This window comes from Colobus angolensis, unplaced genomic scaffold (assembly GCF_000951035.1).
Source record: "Colobus angolensis palliatus isolate OR3802 unplaced genomic scaffold, Cang.pa_1.0 Scaffold90, whole genome shotgun sequence".
Lineage (NCBI taxonomy): Eukaryota > Metazoa > Chordata > Mammalia > Primates > Cercopithecidae > Colobus > Colobus angolensis.
Window position 1 is genome coordinate 2,768,308 of NW_012122932.1, and position 21,078 is coordinate 2,789,385.

A 21,078-nucleotide genomic window follows, 5' to 3' on the forward strand; every position below is an offset into this window, starting at 1 on the left:
CCCACCATAGGGATCCATAAGGGTGTCTTTCTAGGAAGGGAGATTTTCTTGTCCTCTTCCTCAGACTGAGAGTTCTGTGTCGCAACAGTTGGGGAACAAGTCTCAGAACTGCTTCTAAGCACAGCTTACTTCCATCATTGGAAACAGATGCCATTTGCTTATCCTAGCATCGCAAAACCCTGTCTACAAAGTGTATTTTATGTATTCTGCCCTATACATCGAGCACAATGCTGAAGATTATTGATATGGCTTGGCTGTGTCCCCTCCCAAATCTCATCTTGAATTGTAGTTCCCATAATCCCCATGTGTGGTGGGAGGGACCCAGTGGAAGGTATTGAATCCATAGGACCTGTTACCCCATGCTGCTTTTCTCACGATAATGTGTGAGTTCTCATGAGATCCGATGGTTTTATAAGAGACGTTTTCCCCTTTTGCTAGGGACGTCTGCTTGCTCCCACCATGTGAAAAACCATGTATTTACTTTCCGTTCTGCCATGATTGTAAGTTTCCTGAGGCCTCCCCAGCCCTTCAGAACTGTGAGTCAATTAAACCTCTTTCCTTTATAAATTACCCAGTGCTGGGTATGTCTTCATTAGCAGTGTGAAATGGATGAATACACTTCTGAAACATAATTTTTATTATTTTTGCAGCAACAATACCAGGAAACACAAATTTACATACTGCTCCACAGTAAAGTCTATTTGAATCTCCTGACTTAAAAAAAAATCTGAGCTAAAGCTGGTTTAAGTACTATAGAAACAACAGGGTGATATGAAGATAAGATGACTCCTTTTATAAACTAACTGCAAAACGTTAGCTTTTTTTATAGTCATCAACACACTCTAATGCTGTACCACTGTGATCTTAACTTTGTTTAAACATCAATCCTTGTGCACACTTTGCTTAAATGAGTCTTGCCATAGCCTTTGGCCTACACCAAATGATGAAACGGTTCTGATCGGACTACACAAGATCTGCTGTCAGAAATGTCCTGCCTCCTCACCTGAACATTTTCCCAGTCCAAATACCTCTGCTTGTCGTAGTGGCAAGCTGAGTCCTGGCACATTCTGAAGCCAGCTCTGCCCTGGGTAGGAACCATCAGAAGGCTGCTGGCTGCTGCCAATGTATCTCTCTCTGCAGCATAAACAGTAAGTTCCTACACGGGGGTTGTGTTTGTTTGGTCAGGGCTTTATCCATTAGGCTTGGTCATCAGCAGTTGGCTGGTTACAAATGCAGTCCTGAGACCAAATGGCTGGAATCCAATTATCCCAGCTTCCTGTCTGCATAACCACGCCAGGGAGGAACATAGTCATGTTTGCCTGCCTTTTCAGGCTCCTAGGATGCAAAGTATATCATTTGGAGAAAACTAGCAAACAACAGATCCTCAGATATTTTGATGGAGAGGCAGCATGGTGTGGAAAGAGGACACATTGGTCCAGAATGCAAAATCTCTGGCGCTAGTCCACATTCCGCCTCTTCCTGGCTCAGTATCTAACTCTTCATTTCTCCAAGCTTCATTTTCTCATGTATCAGAGGGAAATCATAACAGCAACCACAGGATGGTTGGGAGCTTCTAGTGAGATGATGTATTTAAAAGAGCTTTGAAAATTATAATAATGATAATGGTGATGGTGGGTGATGATAATATCAATGATAGCTGACAGTTATTGAGAGCCTATTGTGAGAAGGGCACTGTCCTATTTGTTTGATGTGCACTATCTTATTTAATATTCACAAGTATCTTTTGAAGAACTGATGACAATGGTAATGATGATATTAATAAGGATAGCTAACATTTCTTAAATATTTACTATATATAAGCCTCCATTCTCAGCATTTTAAGCATATTAACATATGCAGCTTCCCATCATGTAAAATAAGTACTATTATCATCTCTACTTGACATATGAGGAAAATTAGATACAGAAGTCGGGCAATTTGGTCAAGATCATACTGATGGTAAGAGGCCATAAGGATTCAAATGCAGGCATTCTGACTATAGAATAGGAGTTGCCAACTTTTTGAGAGTTGGCAAACTTTTTCTATGAAGGGCTAGATGTAAGTATTTTTAGGCCTTGAAGCCACATGCAGTCTCTGTTGCATACTCCTTTTTGCTTTCCTTTTCTTTTTTTCCTGTTTGATTGTTGTTGTTTGTTTTTATACCCCTTTACAAATGCAAAAAAACATTTTTAGCTCAAGGATCACACAAAAAACACGCATAAGGCTGAACTTGGCCCACAGAGCTGTAGTTTGCTAACTCTTGCTCTAGAAGTAATTTCTTTTTTTGAGATGGAGTCTCGCGCTGTTGCCCAGGCTAGAGTGCAGTGGCACAATCTGTGCTCACTGCAACATCCACCTCCCAGATTCAAGTGATTTTCCTGCTTCAGCCTCCCAAGTAGCTGGGATTACAGGCACCCACCACCATGCCCAGCTAATTTTTGTATTTTTAGTAGAGATGGGGTTTCATCAGGTTGACCAGGCTGGTCTTGAACTCCTGACCTCAAATGATCTGCTCACCTCAGCATCCCAAACTGCTGGGATTACAGGCATGAGACACTGTGGGCCCAGCCTCTAAAAGTAATTTCTATTTTACAGATAAGAAAACTAAAGATCAAAAGCTTCAGGTATTTAACTAAGGCCATTCAATAAGTGCTGAAATCAGGATCTGAATCCAGTTTTGTTTACTTTCAAAAACTGTGTCAACCTACACTATACTGTCTACGTGTATGCTGTTAAAATGTAGGATATTGTTACTGAGTTAGGGATACTGTATTTTCTCCAGTCAATTTTCAAGTTGAATATACTTTCTCTTCTAGGAACAGACTTGGGGACCAGATAGCAGGCTGAGAGTTAGCCAATCCCATGCCTAGTACAATGCCTGACACACAACAGGCATATAATAAGTAACTCCCTGTTGAGTGAAATAATTCTGATTTCCGATTGAATTCAGTCATTCCTTAATATCTCAGCCATTTGCCCAGACTCTTCTGTATTTTGCACTTGAATCTTGTCTTCCTTGTAAAGGAAGGCAATAATATATTCCTTAATCCAGTTTCTAGGGAACCTGGAACAATTTATGAGATAATTTCCATAGACTATTTGGAGGAAAGAAAGATGTTATATGTAGAAATATTATTTTGACAATGAGTCATTGTGCTCACAAAAATGGCACTAGAAGACTGTACTTACGACTTCTAAATAAATACATCACTAACCACAGGCAGGAAAATAGGGAGAACCTAGTGACTTCATTATAAATCACTTTTGTTTTATCCACCAATACAGTTTCACATTAAAGCAGGGATTTTAATTTTTATTTAACATTGGATTTTTACTTCAGGGAATAAATGAACTTCTTAGAAATGTGGCAAAAATTGTGTGCATATGTCCAGATTTTCAGGGAAAAGATCATAGATTTCATCAGACTCTCAAAAGGATTTATTATGCCTTAAATGTTAGCACTACAATAGAATTGTTTCAGTGCAGTTTACTTTCGATGGGAAAAAGGGAAACATGAAAGTTGCTGGTGTGTGATGATCAGTACTAGGTTTTCCAGATGTCCTTGTCCGTATGATGCTTTCTTATACTCTCAAGATACTCACATAGGATCCCACTCACCAGTTTCCCACTGGCATAGGTGTCTGGGTCTGCAAACCCGTCTGGAAGATTAATCACAGTCCAGGCTGGCCACAGTGATCAGCACTCAGAGAACCCAATGGGGTATATGCAGCCACGGAAGATGGCAATACAGAGTCTCTTCCATTTTATCTGCAGCCCCAAGATCAGGCCCATGGGGACTTCCATAACAAGCCCTGAGTCTATTATTCGGCATTACTAGCACTTAGCACAATTCCTGGCACACAGTGGATGTCTCCTTAAAGTTTGTTTAAATTAAAACAAGTGAAATGTTGAAATTGGTAGCATTTTTTCCTTACATTCCTGAGACGGTTAATAAGGTTGTTTCATTTCTTTATCTCCTGAGATACTCTATCTATATGGACCCACGTGTCTTTGTCAATTAGAGAATGACTTTTACCTTGTCCTGTTCTTTGCTGGTGGTGCTGGTGGTGTTGGTGTTGGTATTGTTGGTTAGTTTTATGTGGAGATAGCTAATTTGGATGCTTCTCTTTTGTATGTAGGTCTGAGAACACCCATGGAGATTATGGTTGTTGCCCCAGGGAACCATGTCCTGTGGGAAAATGTATTAAACAGATCAGGGTGGGCTCCATTAGGTTTCATAGACAACGTAGTCAATGAACTTGGCCTTGGTTTTAACTGGTAGGCGATGGAAGAAAAGCATGGTTAGTGGGCTGCAGCAGAGCAGGGAAAAGTTGCACACAACCTGAGAGCTGAAATACGAAGTACTCTGAATTGGACACTGTGTTGTAGGAGTGAATGGCATATTGATGAGCAACTGGCATTACTACTTAAAGTTTTGGAGTAGAGTTGCTGAATATAGAAAATTTTAGGAGGGTATAACTTTATTTTTTCTTTCTGTATTTATTGTTGTGTGTGTATGTGTGATTTTAAAAACATCAACCTGATGGTATGTCCAGATGTAGAGGGAAAAGAGGTAGAATATATCAATGGTTGTCCTCGTATGAAGTGATGAGCAGTGGAAGACCAGATAAGTTGTATCAAAGTAAGAGAGTTTGAAGAATAAATGTAAGAGACTTGGAAGGTATGAAAATAAAAAATGACTTCTCACCTGGAATATCAGACAATCAGTAATAATAATAGTAATACCTTGAATTTGTTGCCCAGTCTTACATATTTTAGAATATGGTATCTTAATGAACCTCACTGGTCTTACTACTTTTTGCCTAGCTTTCTGTTTTTTGTGACTACATATTTCTCACCTATCAACATAATCACCATTGGTGTTTGTTCAGTGGCCATTGAACAAAATTGATTTATGTATCACTCCTCTAACAACACAAAAACACTTGTCAAGTGATTGAATAAAATTTGGTGAAGTAGTCTAGGGCATCTGTTTCATGAGAAAGCTGAGACCCAGAAGGGTAAGTGGCTTGCCAGAATTTACCTAGCTAATGAATGTCAAAATGCAAGGTGGAATCAGAATCCATGTCTTTTTATTTTCCATTATTCAGGCTACCACAGTAAAACCATCTGCTGCAACAGGAAGGTCTGACTAGCAAAGAAATGCCAGGAAATTAGAGAATAAATAGAGAATGCTCTCCACCGAGAAGGCTACTATTAGATGAGACAGAATTCAAGAATGATTTTGGCCTTTTAGTCTTACAAGTTCAGTGTTTCCAGATGGCTCTGTGCTGAGGAGAGGAGATGCAATAATAAGGGTGACCCTGATAAGAGTACCCTTTCCTAGTTCCTTCCACTGACTCACATCCCTTGACCAACTGCCCACTCTCAAGCTGGCTGGGACAAGAGGTCCCACCAGAAATGGTGCCTCTGCTCAGCCAGCCAAGGTCTTTTCACTTGAAATTACAGAACCCTGACTTGGGTTCTCTTTCACAAAGCCTTAGTAGCTGATGACTCATGATCTTCCCAGCAGTAAGTTCCCAAGGATGATAAAAAGAGATTGCTACAAGGCTTTGGAGAAAGAATGTGGGGTGGGGTTGGGGGTTGCTGATCTTTATCCTGGCCAAGAATTTCATCATTAAGCAGTGGCATATGGGTCCCTATTTGTACCCTATTGACAGGAAGACCATATACTGATGATTGCCATGCTAATTCAGGGGACCAAGGCCGGAATGAAGTGACGTAACCCCCTAATGGCATTCAATATGGAGAAAAACTAAATTGAAATTAAATTATCTGATCTCAACCAAGTTTTTAAAAGTACAGATAACGTCTGCCCTTTCATTCAGGACTCCAGACCAATTTAAATGACTATTCATCCAGGCTATTAGGCTACCCTCACATATTATAAAATATCTTCTAATTTCAGAGAGAGTGTCTCTTTGATGTTTGGTGGCATTACTTCTGTCTCTCACCTTCTAGGCAGCCAGAAAAATAGAGCATGGATTCTCAACATAGACAGATCTAGGTTTGTAGCCTGGCTCTGCTCATTATAACTTGTATGACCTTTGGTTAGAAACTTAGTCTAGGCGGGTGAATTACCTGAGGTCAGGAGTTCAAGACCAGCCTGGGCAACATGGTGAAACCCCACCTCTATCAAAATACAAAAAATTAGCCGGGCATGGTGGCACTTGCCTGTAATCCCAGCTACTCAGGAGGCTGAGGCAGGAGAATTGCTGGAACCCAGGAGGTGGAGGTTGCAGTGAGCCGAGATGGCACCACTGCACTCCAGCCTGGACCACAGAGCGAGACTCCTTCTCCAAAAAAAAAAAAAAAAAAAAAGTAGTCTCCTTAAGCCTCATTTTACTTATCCATAAAATGGGCATTATATACAATAATAATAAAAACAATAATAGAAACTACCAATTATCTCCCTGGCAGTGTGTTAATTGCTATTGCTATCATAATTTTATTTAAATTATACAAACCTCATGAGTTAGGTAGTGTTAATACCTCTATTTTTACCAATACAGAAACTGAAGCTCAGAGAAATTAATTAAGGTGTCCAACAAAACAAATTTGGCAAATTGGGAAACAGGGATTCAATCCAGTCAAAACTTTTTATGAGAATTAAATGTTACCAAATATGTAAAGTGTTTAGGTAGTCCTGACTATCTTATATTCTCAATAAAGTTGCATCCTTTTACTGTCTGAGAAGGTAAAATGAGACTCTTGCTTGCGAGACACATTAGTTGGAGAGGATTAAGAGACATATTAGGAACGTCATAATAAGACACTGAATGACAAGTACATACCATTTTCCTTGCATGCAGATTATGTTTCTTGTCTGACTCCACAGCCAAATCCCTTACTATCTCCATCTTCTCCTGAATAGCCTTCTTAACCTTTCCCTTCTCAGATTAGACAACTGGCAGAGAAACAATCACTGCCTGCCACTTCCACCACTTCCCCGCTCTTGGTTTCTCAACACCCTTTCCATATGACTCCACATACTGCTTCTGAATTTCAAATGTCATGAAATTCAGAGTAATAATAGTAACAGCTACACTTCAGTGAAAACTTACTGTATGCCAGAGACTGTGTGCCACTATTTATACGCTTTAACCCACTGACGCCTCATCACACTGGATGGGGAATGTGCTATCATTATCCCCTTGCAAAGACGAAACTGAGGCTCAAAGAGTTGAGGAACCTGCTTGTGTCACACATTCAGTAACTGGTAGACTCTAAATCTCAACTTATGTCCATCTAGCGTCAAAGCCCAAGCTCCTAACCAAAGACAGTTTCTCAATTTACAAATGGCAAAACTTCAGGCAGAAAGGTACAGAGACATGCCCAGTCACACAGCAAATTAGAAAGGATGCTGCTGAAAAATCTGACATTTTCTGACATCTTCGTATATGCTTTGTTACACTCTAGCCTGAATAACTCTCACTGGGTCCATTCTACATCTATGGTTCAGTTCACGCTTCATTTGCTCTACGTTGTCTCAATAAATGCCATTATTGGTGAAATGGAGGCCAATGACCTCTAGGATTACACAAGGTCAAGTAACCTACAAAACTTCAGTCTGCTTCATCACAGCATTCTATAAATACAAAACTTTAAGCTTAAGTCCTTTTTCAATAGACAGGACCAAAAGAGAAAATAAGCTTGCCATAACTCAGGGATATAACGGTATTTTAAAACTCCAATCTTTCTGCCACTTGCAAAAGGTATGATAAACATCTTGATTTTATTCAAAACTGTCACTGAAAGAGTTTTCTCTTATCAGAAGGCTGCAGCTTTTACAGTGGGTGGAGTACTAATGGCAGAGCAGCACTGAGATTTGGGACTGAAGGGGCAAAGCGGACTGGTACAGTGGAGATGCCATAACAATGAAAAGCTTCACATTCTTCCAAACAAATACATCCAATGAATTTATTTGATAACTTCAGGGCACAAAAACCTGTGTTGGGCACTAGGAAAGAGAAAGATGAGCAATAAGAATTGGCCACAGTCCTCAAAGAGCTCAAAATCTGGTAGGAGAGATCAAAAAGAACATAATTAATGAAGCACACTGAAAACATATCGAAATGTCACAGGAGAAGAACACATAAAGTGTTTGGGAGTTGGAATAGGTCAAAAACCTCATGCCGTCCTTGAGGCTGGAAAAGACTTCGGGTAGGAGGTGGTATTTGAAATACACCATGTAAGAGGTGCCAGGGGAAGCATGCCCAGTGGAAAGAACAGCAGGAGTAGTAGCTGAATGTGCAAATCCAAAGAGTTGAGCATATTGTTTGCTTTGCAGGGATGAGGGGAATAGTTGGAAGAAAAACTCTGACAGTGGACTTAGAGAAAGTATTGGTAGGCCATGAGGAGTCCTTCAGGGGTTTTGATTGAGGAAATGGCATGCTGAAAGTTACGCTTTAGAGCCTAATTCCCCAATGCAGATGAAAGATAATGTCAGTTGTAGAAAGGATGATGTCAGTAAGGATAGAGATAAGGAAATGCATGAGAAAGTCTACGGTTACATAGCCAGATTGATTTCCACTCATTTCTGATAAAATAATTTTTATCAAGAATCACTTTCTGGCTGGCCAATAATTGGTTTTTCCTTCCAATTAGATGCCATTTGGAACTAGCTAACTTGAAATCAATGAAGACCTACTGCATAAATGCATCTTTGTTTGCAGATAGCCAAAACTCCACGGAGAAACACAGAGACAAAGGGGAATAGTGCACAAGAAGAGAATCCATCCATTTCAAGAATTGTTCTTGCTGCTAACAAGAACAGGCCTCAGATGGATCAAGCCCCCTAGATTTGGTGGAACCTGCACTCCATTTCCAGCCGCAGGTAATTTCTGCATCCTTAAAAATTCCAGATTAACTTCTCTGACATATAGCCTGGTTTTCTGATCCCTATGATGGGAAAATGATACTTACCTTAACAGGGTTAAATGAGGTGTCTCATGTAAAATTCTTTCACCAAGGCTGACATGTAGTAACTGGTAAATGGCACCAAAGCTACTGGGTTATGATCAGCCTTTACTCACTTCTCTGATCCCATCTCATACCACTTTTTTTCACATTTATTAGGCTGTACTGGCTATGTCAAGCACATTTCTGCCCCAGTGCATTTGTATTTGCCTTTCCCTTTGCCTGACATGATATTCCCTCAGATGAAACATATGCCTGACTCCTTAGCATTCTTGTCCCCCATCACAGAGCACACCTCCTCCATCTAACCTTGCCTAACTACTTCAGCTGAAACACCCCCTTGCCCATCTCTATTTTTTATTCTTTTTATAGCACATATCAGTATCTAAACTTGTCTTGTTCATGTATATATGTCTCCTTGTTTATTTTCTGGTTTCTGACAAGAGAGAGTAGAGACCTTGTCAGGTTTCTTTATTAGTAGGCTTCTGGCAAGAGACCCTGCCTCATAGTTGTTGTTCAGAAAATCTCTTTTTCTCTGAATGCCATAGTGCTATTGAGAGAATTAAACTATAACGAATAGAAACCACCTAGCGCACAGTAAGTGCTAAATCAATACTAGTCTCTTCCCCTTGAATGAATCTAGAGATGCTCCAACATGAAAATAGACAATTTGTAAAGAAATCAAGAAAGAGGGCGTTCTCCCAAGGGTAGGTTAGTTTGAAGGTGGGTTCTGCAGGAACTTTCTGGGGTCTAGTAGCAGGTGCTTCACAACCAGTGAAGGCTCGGGTCTTCATTCTAGGAAGGAAGTTTCAGGAGACAGTGTGCTTTCTGATTGGAGGAAGAGATTTTGTAATGGGGATGTGTGATTGTGAGGAAATGATTGTCACCTGGAAAAAACAGTTCATGGCAGTATTATGAACACTGCCTCAGAAAAGCTAAGGACAGGAGGAAAATAAGCACCGGCACAGAGGATATTCCCCGATCAAGCAATTGGGCTTTAGGCTCCCAAGAAGATTCCTTCCAGGGCATAGATTACAATAACCAGAGATGGAGGATCCAGACCTACCTATTCCCCATCCTGCTTGAATCTTTCATGTGATGGAATTCCAGGTAAATTTGTGTATGAAGAAAGGATTCTGATGTGAGAACCTAATTCTTGTCCACCTCTGGCATTTTATATGTGAGAAGATAGGTCCCAAGAGGTAAACAAAAGAGCTAAGTCTATTTTACTCTGGACATTGCTCTGTCTCTTGACGGCTGACAGGGTTCATTCCATCGTTCCACACCCAGAAGAGATGGTACCTAGATTTCATTGACACATAACCTGGGCCTAAGGGAGATGAACTCCAGGCTCTTGGATGGCTCATGACACCACCCACCCACCCCCCACCCCCAGTTTTTTTTTTTCTAAAGGCTTCAGCAGGGATGACATGCTTAACCTCAATCCGAGACCTCCAGATATACACTGTCACACTGCCTTAAATGGCTCCTCGTGGTTTGTGCTCTGAGAGTAGCTGGACAGGATCCCCATCCTCTGCTCATGAGGTGACCATGTCATAGAGATCTGTCTTATTGCTGGAGGCCTTGATGGTGACAGATAGGCAGACAGGTAGAATCTGGTAAAATCACATTATCTAGGGGCTTGGGGCTTCTAGCTTTCCTTTGAGGGGAACTTGGTACTGGAGTCAGAAAATTCTCCAGCTTCAAATGACATAGCTACTAGAGGATGCCCTGGGATCTTGGAGGTTCCCAAGAAGCTCCACAAGACTGAGGCATGGGAGTTGACTTTGGCATTTTATTGCATATTCAAAATTCAGTTATTAGTTTTCAGACTCATTTTTTTCCTTGAATATATAATTTATATAAACATGTACAGAATGCATTCATATAAACATATGTATAATTTATCAATAAATAGAATTTATCAATTAAAAAATCTATGTAGGCTCCAATTTTTTCCATAACACATTTCTGGAAAAAGTTGATGATCATAAAGCCAAAGACGCTTTCCATGTAAACAAAGTTAGAATCAGGGATTCTAGGACCTTCAAAGCCTTAGCTTCAAATAAATCATAGCTATAACTAACAATCTCACAAACCAAAAACAAAACCATCATTACAATTTGTAATCCTTTGAAGTGATAGAATTGTTTCATGTTCTATGTGGTGGGCACACATGTACTTTATATGTTGATTATACAAGGGATCTCAGTGCATTATAAACTGTATACGTGGCCCCTTTGTAATTCTACTTTATTAAAAATGTAAATAAAATTAAGGTGTTAGCTAAAATAGCATTAAACCACAATTAACAATCATATACATAGACTATCAGATCAGCAAAATTCTCAAAAGTTATCAGGTTCAATATCTTAGTTGACTCTTTATGTAGTATTCGTGCTAGTTGGTCATAGTCTGGTCCATGTTTGATTTTTTTCATAGGATTTGTATATATATAATTTACAGTGTGGGGATTTTGATGGCCCAAGTATTTTCTTCTTCAAATACATTTTTTATAGTGAACAGACATTTGAATCTTATTCCATGTGACTTTGAAGTCATATGAGAAGTTGCACTCATTATCATCAAAATTAGCCTGTAGTCCCCTACTTTGTGAATAACAAAATCCCTTTAAATGAGTTTTTGTCATTCATAAATTTGTGTGTTGGGCAACCTGAAATGACCAAATTAGGATGGGCAGATTTGGAAGAATTAATACCCAAAGGATGCTTCTACAATTCCTAGAATATTATTGATTGATTGATTGATTTAGTGAGATGGAGTCTCATTCTATTGCCCAGGCTGGAGTGCAGTGGTGCAATCTCAGCTCAATGCAGCCTCTGCCTCATGGATTTAAGCAATTCACCTGCCTCAGTCTCCCAAGTAGTTGGGACTACAGGCAGATGCCACCACACTCAGCTAATTTTTGTAGTTTTAGTAGAGATCAAATTTCACCATGTTGGCCAGGCTTGAACTCCTGACCTCAAGTGATTCGCCCACCTGGGCCTTCCAAAGTGCTGGGAATGCAGGAAGAATTAATACCCAAGGGGTGCTCTTAGAATATTTTTTTTTTTAACAAGGCTCTGGGTTTGGCATTTACCTTCCTGTGACCTTTGCCCTGGGGCATTTCTTTCTCTGTTTCTTTATCAGCATAGAAACTTACTCTCTTAAGTTGGTTTACCTTCTGGTAAATAAATTCTTAGTCCTTGAGTGCTCAGGCACATCCACAGTAATCCAAAACACCCAAAATAATGATAAATATATGGAATGGCATTTTATGATTTACAGAATGTTTTCACAAAAAAAGTTATCTTACTTATCTCCACAACAGCTTTGTGAAGTAGACAAGAGAGATTCTCTCTGAGGTCTGAGACATTCAGGAATTAGTTCAGTTTGTTTAATAAGTCAGCAATGGACCCAGTGCACGCACTGCCTCTGTGCTGTACTCCTCCCACCAATGTGCTCATGCAGGCAGTGGGTGGGTGTGTGGGCAGCCACAGCAGATTGGTTGGGTCTCATCATCAGGTCCAGAGCCGCGGGGCCCAGAAGCTGGCTGCTCCCTTCTTCATATTAGAAAAGCACCTCAAATGGTGCTTGCCTGCTAATAGGTGGTTGCTGAGCCTAGTGATGGCAGGGGAACAATGACTTGAAAAATCAAAGGGGATTGGTCCAGCCATAGAGTCAGGGTGCAAGTTAGAACTTAAATAAACTTTCTTCATATGTGACAAGAATAGTTCCCAGGTTCCATCTGCTCCATTGATCAGGGAGAATCCCAGTCCACACAAAGAACATATCAGCATGGAGAGATATTTCTAAGGAATTCTGAATAGCATTTCTCTTTCAGAGGCTATTTCCCTTCCCTAAAACATGACTTTATCCCCAACAGAATTAAGCCTTCATAGGACAGAGAGGCTTTTTTCTTTTTTTTTTCCTTTTTGGCATTTGGATGGTTTGGTCAATCTTCTCTTCCTTATTCCAAAGTTTCTTCCTGTCAGTTTCCGTTCCAGAACTAAAGTAAACAACAATGGAAACAATAACTGACACTTCATAAGCAACAAGAAAAAAAGAGAGTATGATAAATAATCCTGAGATGCTATCAAACCACAACCAAGATCAAAGTCAGAATCTCACATGGCTCTGGGTTTGGCATTTACCTTCCAGGGACTTTTGCTCTGGGGCATTTGCAAGAGCCACTGACTCAGCTTTGAATAAAAGACATCCAGGTTAATCTAAATGAAAAAACTGGAAAGGTCAGGGGTCTAAAAGGCCCAAATGAGGAGGGTCTTTCGTTTGAAACAAAGCCAAAAGGCAGGCAGGCCATGGCTTCTCGAGGTAGCAGACGGCTATAGCAGCATCCTGTTGTCCTAGAAACAGAAAGAAAACTTAAAGGTCCTCTAGTCCAAGCTTGAGTGCACAGATGTGGAAAGTGGGGTCCAGAGATGAAAAAACAGTATTCAAGATCTCACAGCTTGTTAGCAGCACAGCCAGGGCGGCAATTTGGGTCCTCTGGCTTCAAGTCCAGCATTGCCTACGCAGCCCCAGTACTGCTGGATCCTGCCCTCCTGCACCTGGGGGGAGCTGTAGAGAAAAATGAGTCTACCCAGTGTTAACTTCCAACAGTTCTCTTCCTTTGGGAGCAACAAAGCCAGATTGAAAGGTTTTAAAATGACATCACAAGTTCATGGGAAAGATCCTGAAGCCTAATAAACACCTACGATGTTGCTAGCTCTGCCCAAGGCTCTTTAGAAGATGTCCCGTTCTAGCCCAGCAGGACAGCGAGCATCTCAGGGCAGACACGCCAGCGGCCAGGACACCAGGGGGAAGCTATCTGTCTTCAGTTTCCCTCCGGAGTTGCTGTGGAGACCATTTTCCTCTGATAGATCTCTGACCCTGTGTCTTCCATGGAAAATATATGGAGCATGTCCTGAAGAGGAGGACGGACATTGGAAATAAGGAAGAGCAAGTGGATGTCTGGGACTGACAAGGGGGCCGGCCAAGAGGATGCACGTTTGGACCCAGACACAGGGAGAAAACTGTGTTAGCGTCTGGCACAGAACAGGGTGAAGAAGAGACAGGGGATAGCTTGAACATGGCTGTGACGGACGTGACTAAGCAAGTAAGCAAGACAGGAGCGAGGACTCTGGCTAAGACAGGAGCAGAGAGGGAGTATTTTGTTGATATCTGTGAGCCCACACAACAAAGAAGGTGTGTTTGGAGACATCAGTGACCGCGATAGGACACAACAAGCTATCGTGCTTAGAACGCGAGCGAGACAGATCAGACACAGTGAGTGACGGGAACACGTCAGAGACACCAAGAGACCATGCGGCAAGAGCAGAGAATCTGGGAAGAGGAAGTGCTGGGAAATAAAAAGTGAACAAGGAGGCCATTATGTCCTCTGACTCCCTCCAGCGCCACCTGCTGGAATCTCGGAGGAAAAGCCCAGCTTGCACCGGGTTCCTGCACCGGCGGACGGAAGGCCTCAGGTGAAGAGAATACCGGGTGCAGTCGCGCACAAGCAGCAGCTTAGGACCTGGCCCTCTTTCGGAGGCATGGCTGTCTTCTGGGTCATTGTCCCAGGGGCCTAAGTGTCACTCGGCTGAGTAGCCACCAAAGGAGAAGTTGCTGGCGGGTGACACTGACTCTCCCATTGGCCACCACACTCCACTGCATCCCTAGAGAGAGGAGAAGATTACAGAACCTCAGAATTGAAATGGATGTTGCAGATCATCTCCTGAAAGAGCCCACCTACATGGCAGGAACACTCTGTGCCATGCAGACGGGTAGCTATTTGGCTTCTACTTAGGAATTTCAAATGACAGGCCAGTCCATATTAATCCTGGGCAACAATAGCTATTAGAAACAACCCACCAATATTCAGCCAAAATCGGTGTCCATGTGGCTTCTACCTGATGGACCCAGTGCGCCTATCAGGCTCCCTCAGCATTGTGCCCTCTACCGATTATATCCTTCAAGTTTTCTCTACTCCAGGCTACACATTCCATTTTCTTTAATAGTTCATTATATATTATGGTTTCCAGATTATTCCCCATAATGGGCACTGTCCTTTGAATACCTCTCTTGAATTATGGTACTAGGAAAGTGCACAAATTTTCGCAGTGAGCCTGACTTACATCATGTATTTGTCATCATCAATTGGGTTTACTTCTATGAATGTAGTCAAATTCAGTTCATTTCTAACAATGGTAATAAGTTATTGGCGTATATTGAGCTTGCGGCCAACTTTGATCATTTTTGATACAACTGTCAGTTCCTAAGGTTCTTTATTACATTGCTGCATAGTTGATTTTATTTATTTATTTATTTGAGCCAAAATATAAACCATCACATTTCACTCAGTTAAACTTTGCTATCTTGGTTTGATATCACTTTAGTCAGCTGAGATCATTCCAAATCATAGCAATTTTAACATGCAAGATATGATTATTTAGCATCCACTCAAACTAGATCTTAAGGTTTTTGCAAGCACATAGGAAGATCAAATAATCTACAATCATAGATATTTCAGTTTAGTGTCATCTGCCTTTTAGTTTTTCAGGCAAGGTAAAAAATGTTGAGCAAGATAAAACAGAAAATCATAGTTACCCCAAGACAGGCTTCCTGGCAGTCAAACATCTAATGCTCAATGTGCCTGAGAATGGACCCACTCTGACAGGCTTTGTCCAATGCCTTGCTAAAATGTCTCTGCCAAACAGAAAGTCTTTCCTAACAGATAAAGAAATTATTTGGCATGAATTATTATACAACAGTGAATCTTACTTACACAAGCTATGAGTCTATGGTTTCTGGAGTTTAGCTTTAGTGTTTCTTGAAAAATTGGGGCAATATTTACTATCTCCAGGCTTCCACCTATTCCCCAGTCCTAGACAAAGATCATCAGACTTGTTAGCAACAAGTTCCTTTAAACCCCTGAGACGTGACACATCTTGGCTAGGAAGAGTTAAATGCTTTCCATCAATCCTGGACAGCAACTTTCTCCCTAAAATGTTCTCTTCTTTCCAGTTGGAAGTCTATTCTTATTACAGCAGAATATGCAAGATTTCTTCCCTAAATAATGAGATCTAACTATTTCTGGGTTAGATCCGAACATAGCTCTGAACATAGCTTTTGTTCATCCTTGATTCATCCTTGGTTATATGTTCCTTCCTCCACATTTTCCACATGCCTTTTTAAAGTGTAAACTCTCTAGATAACTCAAGATGTGCCCTCAGGCCTTTACATGCTCCCTTACATTTTTATCTGTCTTATTCATTGAAAATATCTATTGAGAGAAAGAAGAATGAATGAAAGGGAAGAAACGAAGGTAAAAAAGGAAGGAAGGAGAGAAGGAAGAAAGGGAAGGAGGAAGGAAAGAAAGAAAGGAAGGAAAGGAAAGAAAGAAGGAAGGGAAGGAGGGAGAGAGGGAAGAAAAAAAATAAGAATTTCTCATCTCTCATTGGCCAAATTCCCTTTGTGTCATATTTGTTATTATTGTCATTATTAGCAATGATGAAAATAACCACCCATTAGTGCAGCACTGGTGTGCCAGGCATTGGGCTGAATGCATTATATGCCTTAATTCATGTACTATATCCATTTAACAGGAAGGAAACTGAGCTTCAAGGAGTATAAGTAACTTGCCCAAGTGTACACAGTTAATAAATGACAGGGTCAGACCTTACATTTAAGTCATTTTTGACACTAGCATCTGTGCTAGTAATTGTTCTACTGTATTGTCATTCATCGTTTTGACAACTACCACTATAGCTAGCATTTCTTTGTCCCACTATGGCAGATTCCTGGGTGAAATGAATATGTACAGGGGTGCATGTTATAAATGTTCCACCTGTGAGAAATCTGCAGTGTGATGTGACGTCTCCATTTATTGCAACACAATATGACTGTGATGCTAACATTGGACTCTTTCCTGCTAACTCCATCTGACCATTAAAGAAAAGTCATTGCCAGGTGGAATCCAATGTTTTCTGTGATGTAGAACTAGGGAGACTACGTGTAAAGGAGGGGAAAAAGCCCTGCAAAGGTAGGAGGAAAGTACAGGAGACAAAGAGAGGGGTTACATGAATAAACATAATAAAGAATGAGGGGTGAGGATAAAAGACAAGTCAAAAAGATCAGAGCTGAAGAAAACCATGTGGTTGGGCATGTGGAAGGCTCCAGAGCAATTGGAGAGAGGAAGAGGTTCTTTGAGAAATGTTTCCCGAAGGGCTACATTGGCTCTCTCTTTCTCTCCCTCTCTATCTATCTTTGACACTGGCAAACTCAGCTTCAATATGTTGGCTCTGTTGTACAATTCTTTTAGAGATTTAAATAAAGATTGAAAATACTCTAGTATTGCTATTTGATGCCTAATACCAGGTTACATCAATATAGCTCTGGCCATGGAGAAAGAACAGTGGCCCAGCATCTAACTCTATGACGGACTCACAACCATCTCTCTCAGCAGGACGGATGGGAACTTGAGAATAATGATAGAATGATCTTATGGATAGTTGGCTCATAGCCGCGGTTCTCATTGTTATACTTACATCATTGTTCACAGTTAACAGTTTAGTGTCATCTGCCTTTTAGGCCTTCATACATGATAAAAAACAATATGGTACATTATGCTGCACCACAAGAGACCTCCATCCTGTGCAACAAGATCATAGTGCATGTGGCTTTAACACTCAGGAAGTCCCTTTCACTCCCAGCTACAAGGTCATCCTACTAATTCAGAGAAGAAAGCAGCAGAGTGTAGCAACCAGAAGACAGGTACCTGGGTTCTAATGCCTCCATTTGAGTGACTCTGGATGACTTCGTCCCTTTCCTGTGCCTCACTTTTCCCATTTGTTAAATGAAGGGGAGGATAATCTATAAGATCCTTCGCAACTCTGACATTCTGATTCTATGAGTAGCAGGGATGGTGGGTGACAGAGACAGGCCTTCTGATTGGGCACCAGCTGTGTGTGGGACTGTTCTCCAAAGCTGTGGGTAATTGCTTCAAATCTGGCTTTTAATATTCTATTGTTAGTATCTGATACTTTATATTCCATGTGGAGGGAAGAGGTTTCACGGGAAACACAGGGAGGGTAATTTTGGATTTGTATTAAAGAATCTGAAAGACCTCAATTCAGGAATCTGTGAAATTACATTGCAAAGCTGTTAAACGTATCTGGGTAGGATAGGATAGGGTGGGGCTGAGATGCCACAACTTAAAATGCAGCGAGATCACAACTGTCTCTCCTCAAACATATGTTTGATCAAAAACATTGGCAGAGCCACTCAAAATCCCTGATGCAAAACATCATTTAAAAAGAATCTTTCTCCAATATTTTAACGGATGAGTTTTTAAAATGCAGTTTCTTGTTATAATCGTGTTGGTAAAAATCCCTGACAATTTACAAAGCATTGTCATATCTTTTCTCACATTTTATCTTCAGTGCAAATCTGTAGGGCAAGAAGGTACAGAGTCTTATTACCATGTTAGAGGAATAGGAAAGTGTAATGTAGGGGCATGGACTGATTGATGGGTAATGGCGGATCTAGTACTTCAGGTATTCTGCCCTTCAAATCAAGAATTCTGCCCATTCGGAAACATGGAAATCATTTATGTGGTGGGAAGCTTTATAACGAAGTTTAATATGAGCAGTTAATGAAACAGACTTACAATTATCTGTTCTCTAGAAGAAAGAATAGGAGGAGGAGCAAGAAGGAGAAAAAGAGGAAGAAGAAAAGGAAGAGGAGGAGGAAGAGTAGGAGGAGAAGGAGGAGAATCACTTGCTAAGACATCTTTCTCAAAGGTCCAGTGGCTATGTGCATGAGAACTATATTGGGTATTTATATAAAATACAGATTCCCAGGATCCATACCAGACCTTTGACAGGGAAGGCAGGAGGGCAGGACTGAGGTGGAGAGAGCGGCAATCTGCATTTTGAAAAACTGCTCTCAGTTGATTTTTCCGCACACAGGTGTCTGAGATTTCCCGCCAGCCATTCTACTCATACCAGAGAGAGAGCTTAGAGATAGAGACTTAGGGGGCAGTAGAGAGAAAGCACAGGCAGGTCAGAGGGGCCAGAGCTAGAAATCTGAAGCATTCGGTGGTGCTCCCAAAGGGAAAGGAATGGAAACAATGAAATAAAACATACATTTCAGCAAAGTGGACAAGTGAGTATTTATTGGTTTTCATCACATTGAAGATAAACAGATGAGAAAAGACTTGGTGATTATGAAAATGAGAAAGCAAAAAATGTAAAGAGATCTACAAAGCAATGTTTTTCTAGGTGATCTTCATGTGATGAGAAATAGAATTCTTGGCTATTGTTAGCTGATAAAAACCGAGATGTCTACAAACCGTGAGACACATAGATTTGTAATAAGTTATCAGCAAATTCGCTTGTTAAAAGTCAATTTCTTAAATTGTCTTTAGATTCACTATCAACCAGAATTCTACAGAGGCTAGAAGATCAAGCGTTTCCCAAACATGGGCTGTGTTCTGTGAGTGAAATCTCAGACAATGGGCACAGCATTAAATAATCTAAATGACAGCAAGGGGATTCCAATTATTTCATTCAGTCATTCTGACTCAGTGTGGTCCTGCTCTGGTTTAACAAGTCTCTAATACCTAACAAACGCAGTGCAGGCTTCAGGCTCGAAGCCTTTGACAAAAAAACAGGATAAAGTTAAATTTTAATAACTTTGTTTTATTTTCATTGCATTTATATTAAAAATCATCTTTTCTATGTAATTTTGCATTTAAGGTCATGATACAGAGTTTCCTTTACAAATACATTTATTTAGATTTAAAACGTATCTAAAGAAAAATAGTAAATAAATACTAGCATGGCATGGGTAGAGCGGTGATATGATAAAAAAATCATGAAAGTAGCATGCAAGTGACAAAAGCTCCTATCAGACAGATGAGAAAACTAAATTGCAGAAAGCACAGTGTCTTGGCAAGGACATAAAGCAATGCATCTGCAGGGCACGAGCTCTAGAATCTTTCTTTCTACTGTTTTTTGAAGCTTGCAGAAAGTTGAGCTTTCACACTTTAGGATGTTAACATTGTGGCCTCTGGACAAAATGTATTCCCAAGGCCCTTTAATTCCATCGCCAGCCTCAGATACGTCCATGTTTCAATACACCAAAGTGCGAGAGCAAATCAGGCGTGGCTGATTCTAATCCCAATGTACTTCTTTCCCTATTTCTCAATATGCACACGGAACTAAGAGGTCAAATCAATGTCCTTTCTTGACTTTTTTCCATTGTCTACCACGGTTCCTAAATGGCAAATAAAAGGATTGAAACCTGAATCTTTGGGAGTCAGACTATCTACCTGTTTTTTCTATAGTATTCCAATATAAAAGAACCTGAAAATATCTCAGAGAAAATACCTTAAAAGTATGTTTTAAACACAGCCAATATTTACTGAATGTTTATTATGTGTCAACTACTGTGCTAAGAAATTCATGGATTATTTCATATAAACTTCACAATAAGCCTATCACATGGGTTTTATTATTTGCAGGCTCTGGCTGAGTGGAACGAATCCTAGTAACTTTCCCCAGGTAGAATATCTAGAGAGTGGTGGGGTCAGGATCTGAACTCAGAGCCTCATTGAAACAACATCACTAAATTTGCACCTTCATGCAACAGGCATTCTCAACCCCTAAATAGTGCTCTTAAGAAGCTGCCCATGTGAGTGACAGTGAGTCAGATACATAAATAATACTTAAGATACTGAGGGATAAGCTGAACTTCCAAGAGAAGGGCAAGCAGGTGGTAAGAGAGGCCAGAGACTGAGGGGAAAGTGAGCCAGGAAAGTTTAGAGAGCTCCTATTGGAACCGTGCCTAGAAGAATGAGTAGTCTTGTGCCAGGCTGGAAAGTGAGACAGCATTCGAGGCAGCAGAGATGATCCAGAGACAAAATAATTCCCTATTTGTTTGAGAAAAGCTGACCAGTCTTGTATGTTTATTGCACAAAGAGTTAGGTCAGGGGAGCTGGGAGCTGGGCTGCAACGGGGATAGTTGAGGGAAATGAGCTGGAAAACTAGATTGGGTCAGGCCAAGAAAGGCTTCATATGTCCTTCCCTCTCTACCCACTGCAAATCCTACTGTACTGCTCAAGGTTATCCTATTACA

The 21,078-nt window shown here is 40.7% G+C and overlaps 1 protein-coding gene across 2 annotated transcripts in view; it reads right to left on the reverse strand.

The window, feature by feature from the left end:
- Window positions 1-12,853: 12,853 nt before the first annotated feature.
- Window positions 12,854-21,078, reverse strand: part of HTR4 (5-hydroxytryptamine (serotonin) receptor 4, G protein-coupled) — a 170,210-nt gene continuing 161,985 nt past the window's right edge. Inside the window, exons 7-8 of one of the 2 annotated variants that reach the window (XM_011931518.1) lie at window positions 15,547-15,666; window positions 12,872-14,615 (exon numbers count right to left, since the gene is read on the reverse strand). In XM_011931518.1, coding sequence (XP_011786908.1) covers window positions 14,525-14,615; window positions 15,547-15,666 — 211 coding nt within the window. In that variant the 3' untranslated portion in view covers window positions 12,872-14,524. Of the gene's footprint in view, window positions 14,616-15,546; window positions 15,667-21,078 lie in introns of both variants that reach the window. The other variant, XM_011931519.1, reaches the window with a different exon arrangement.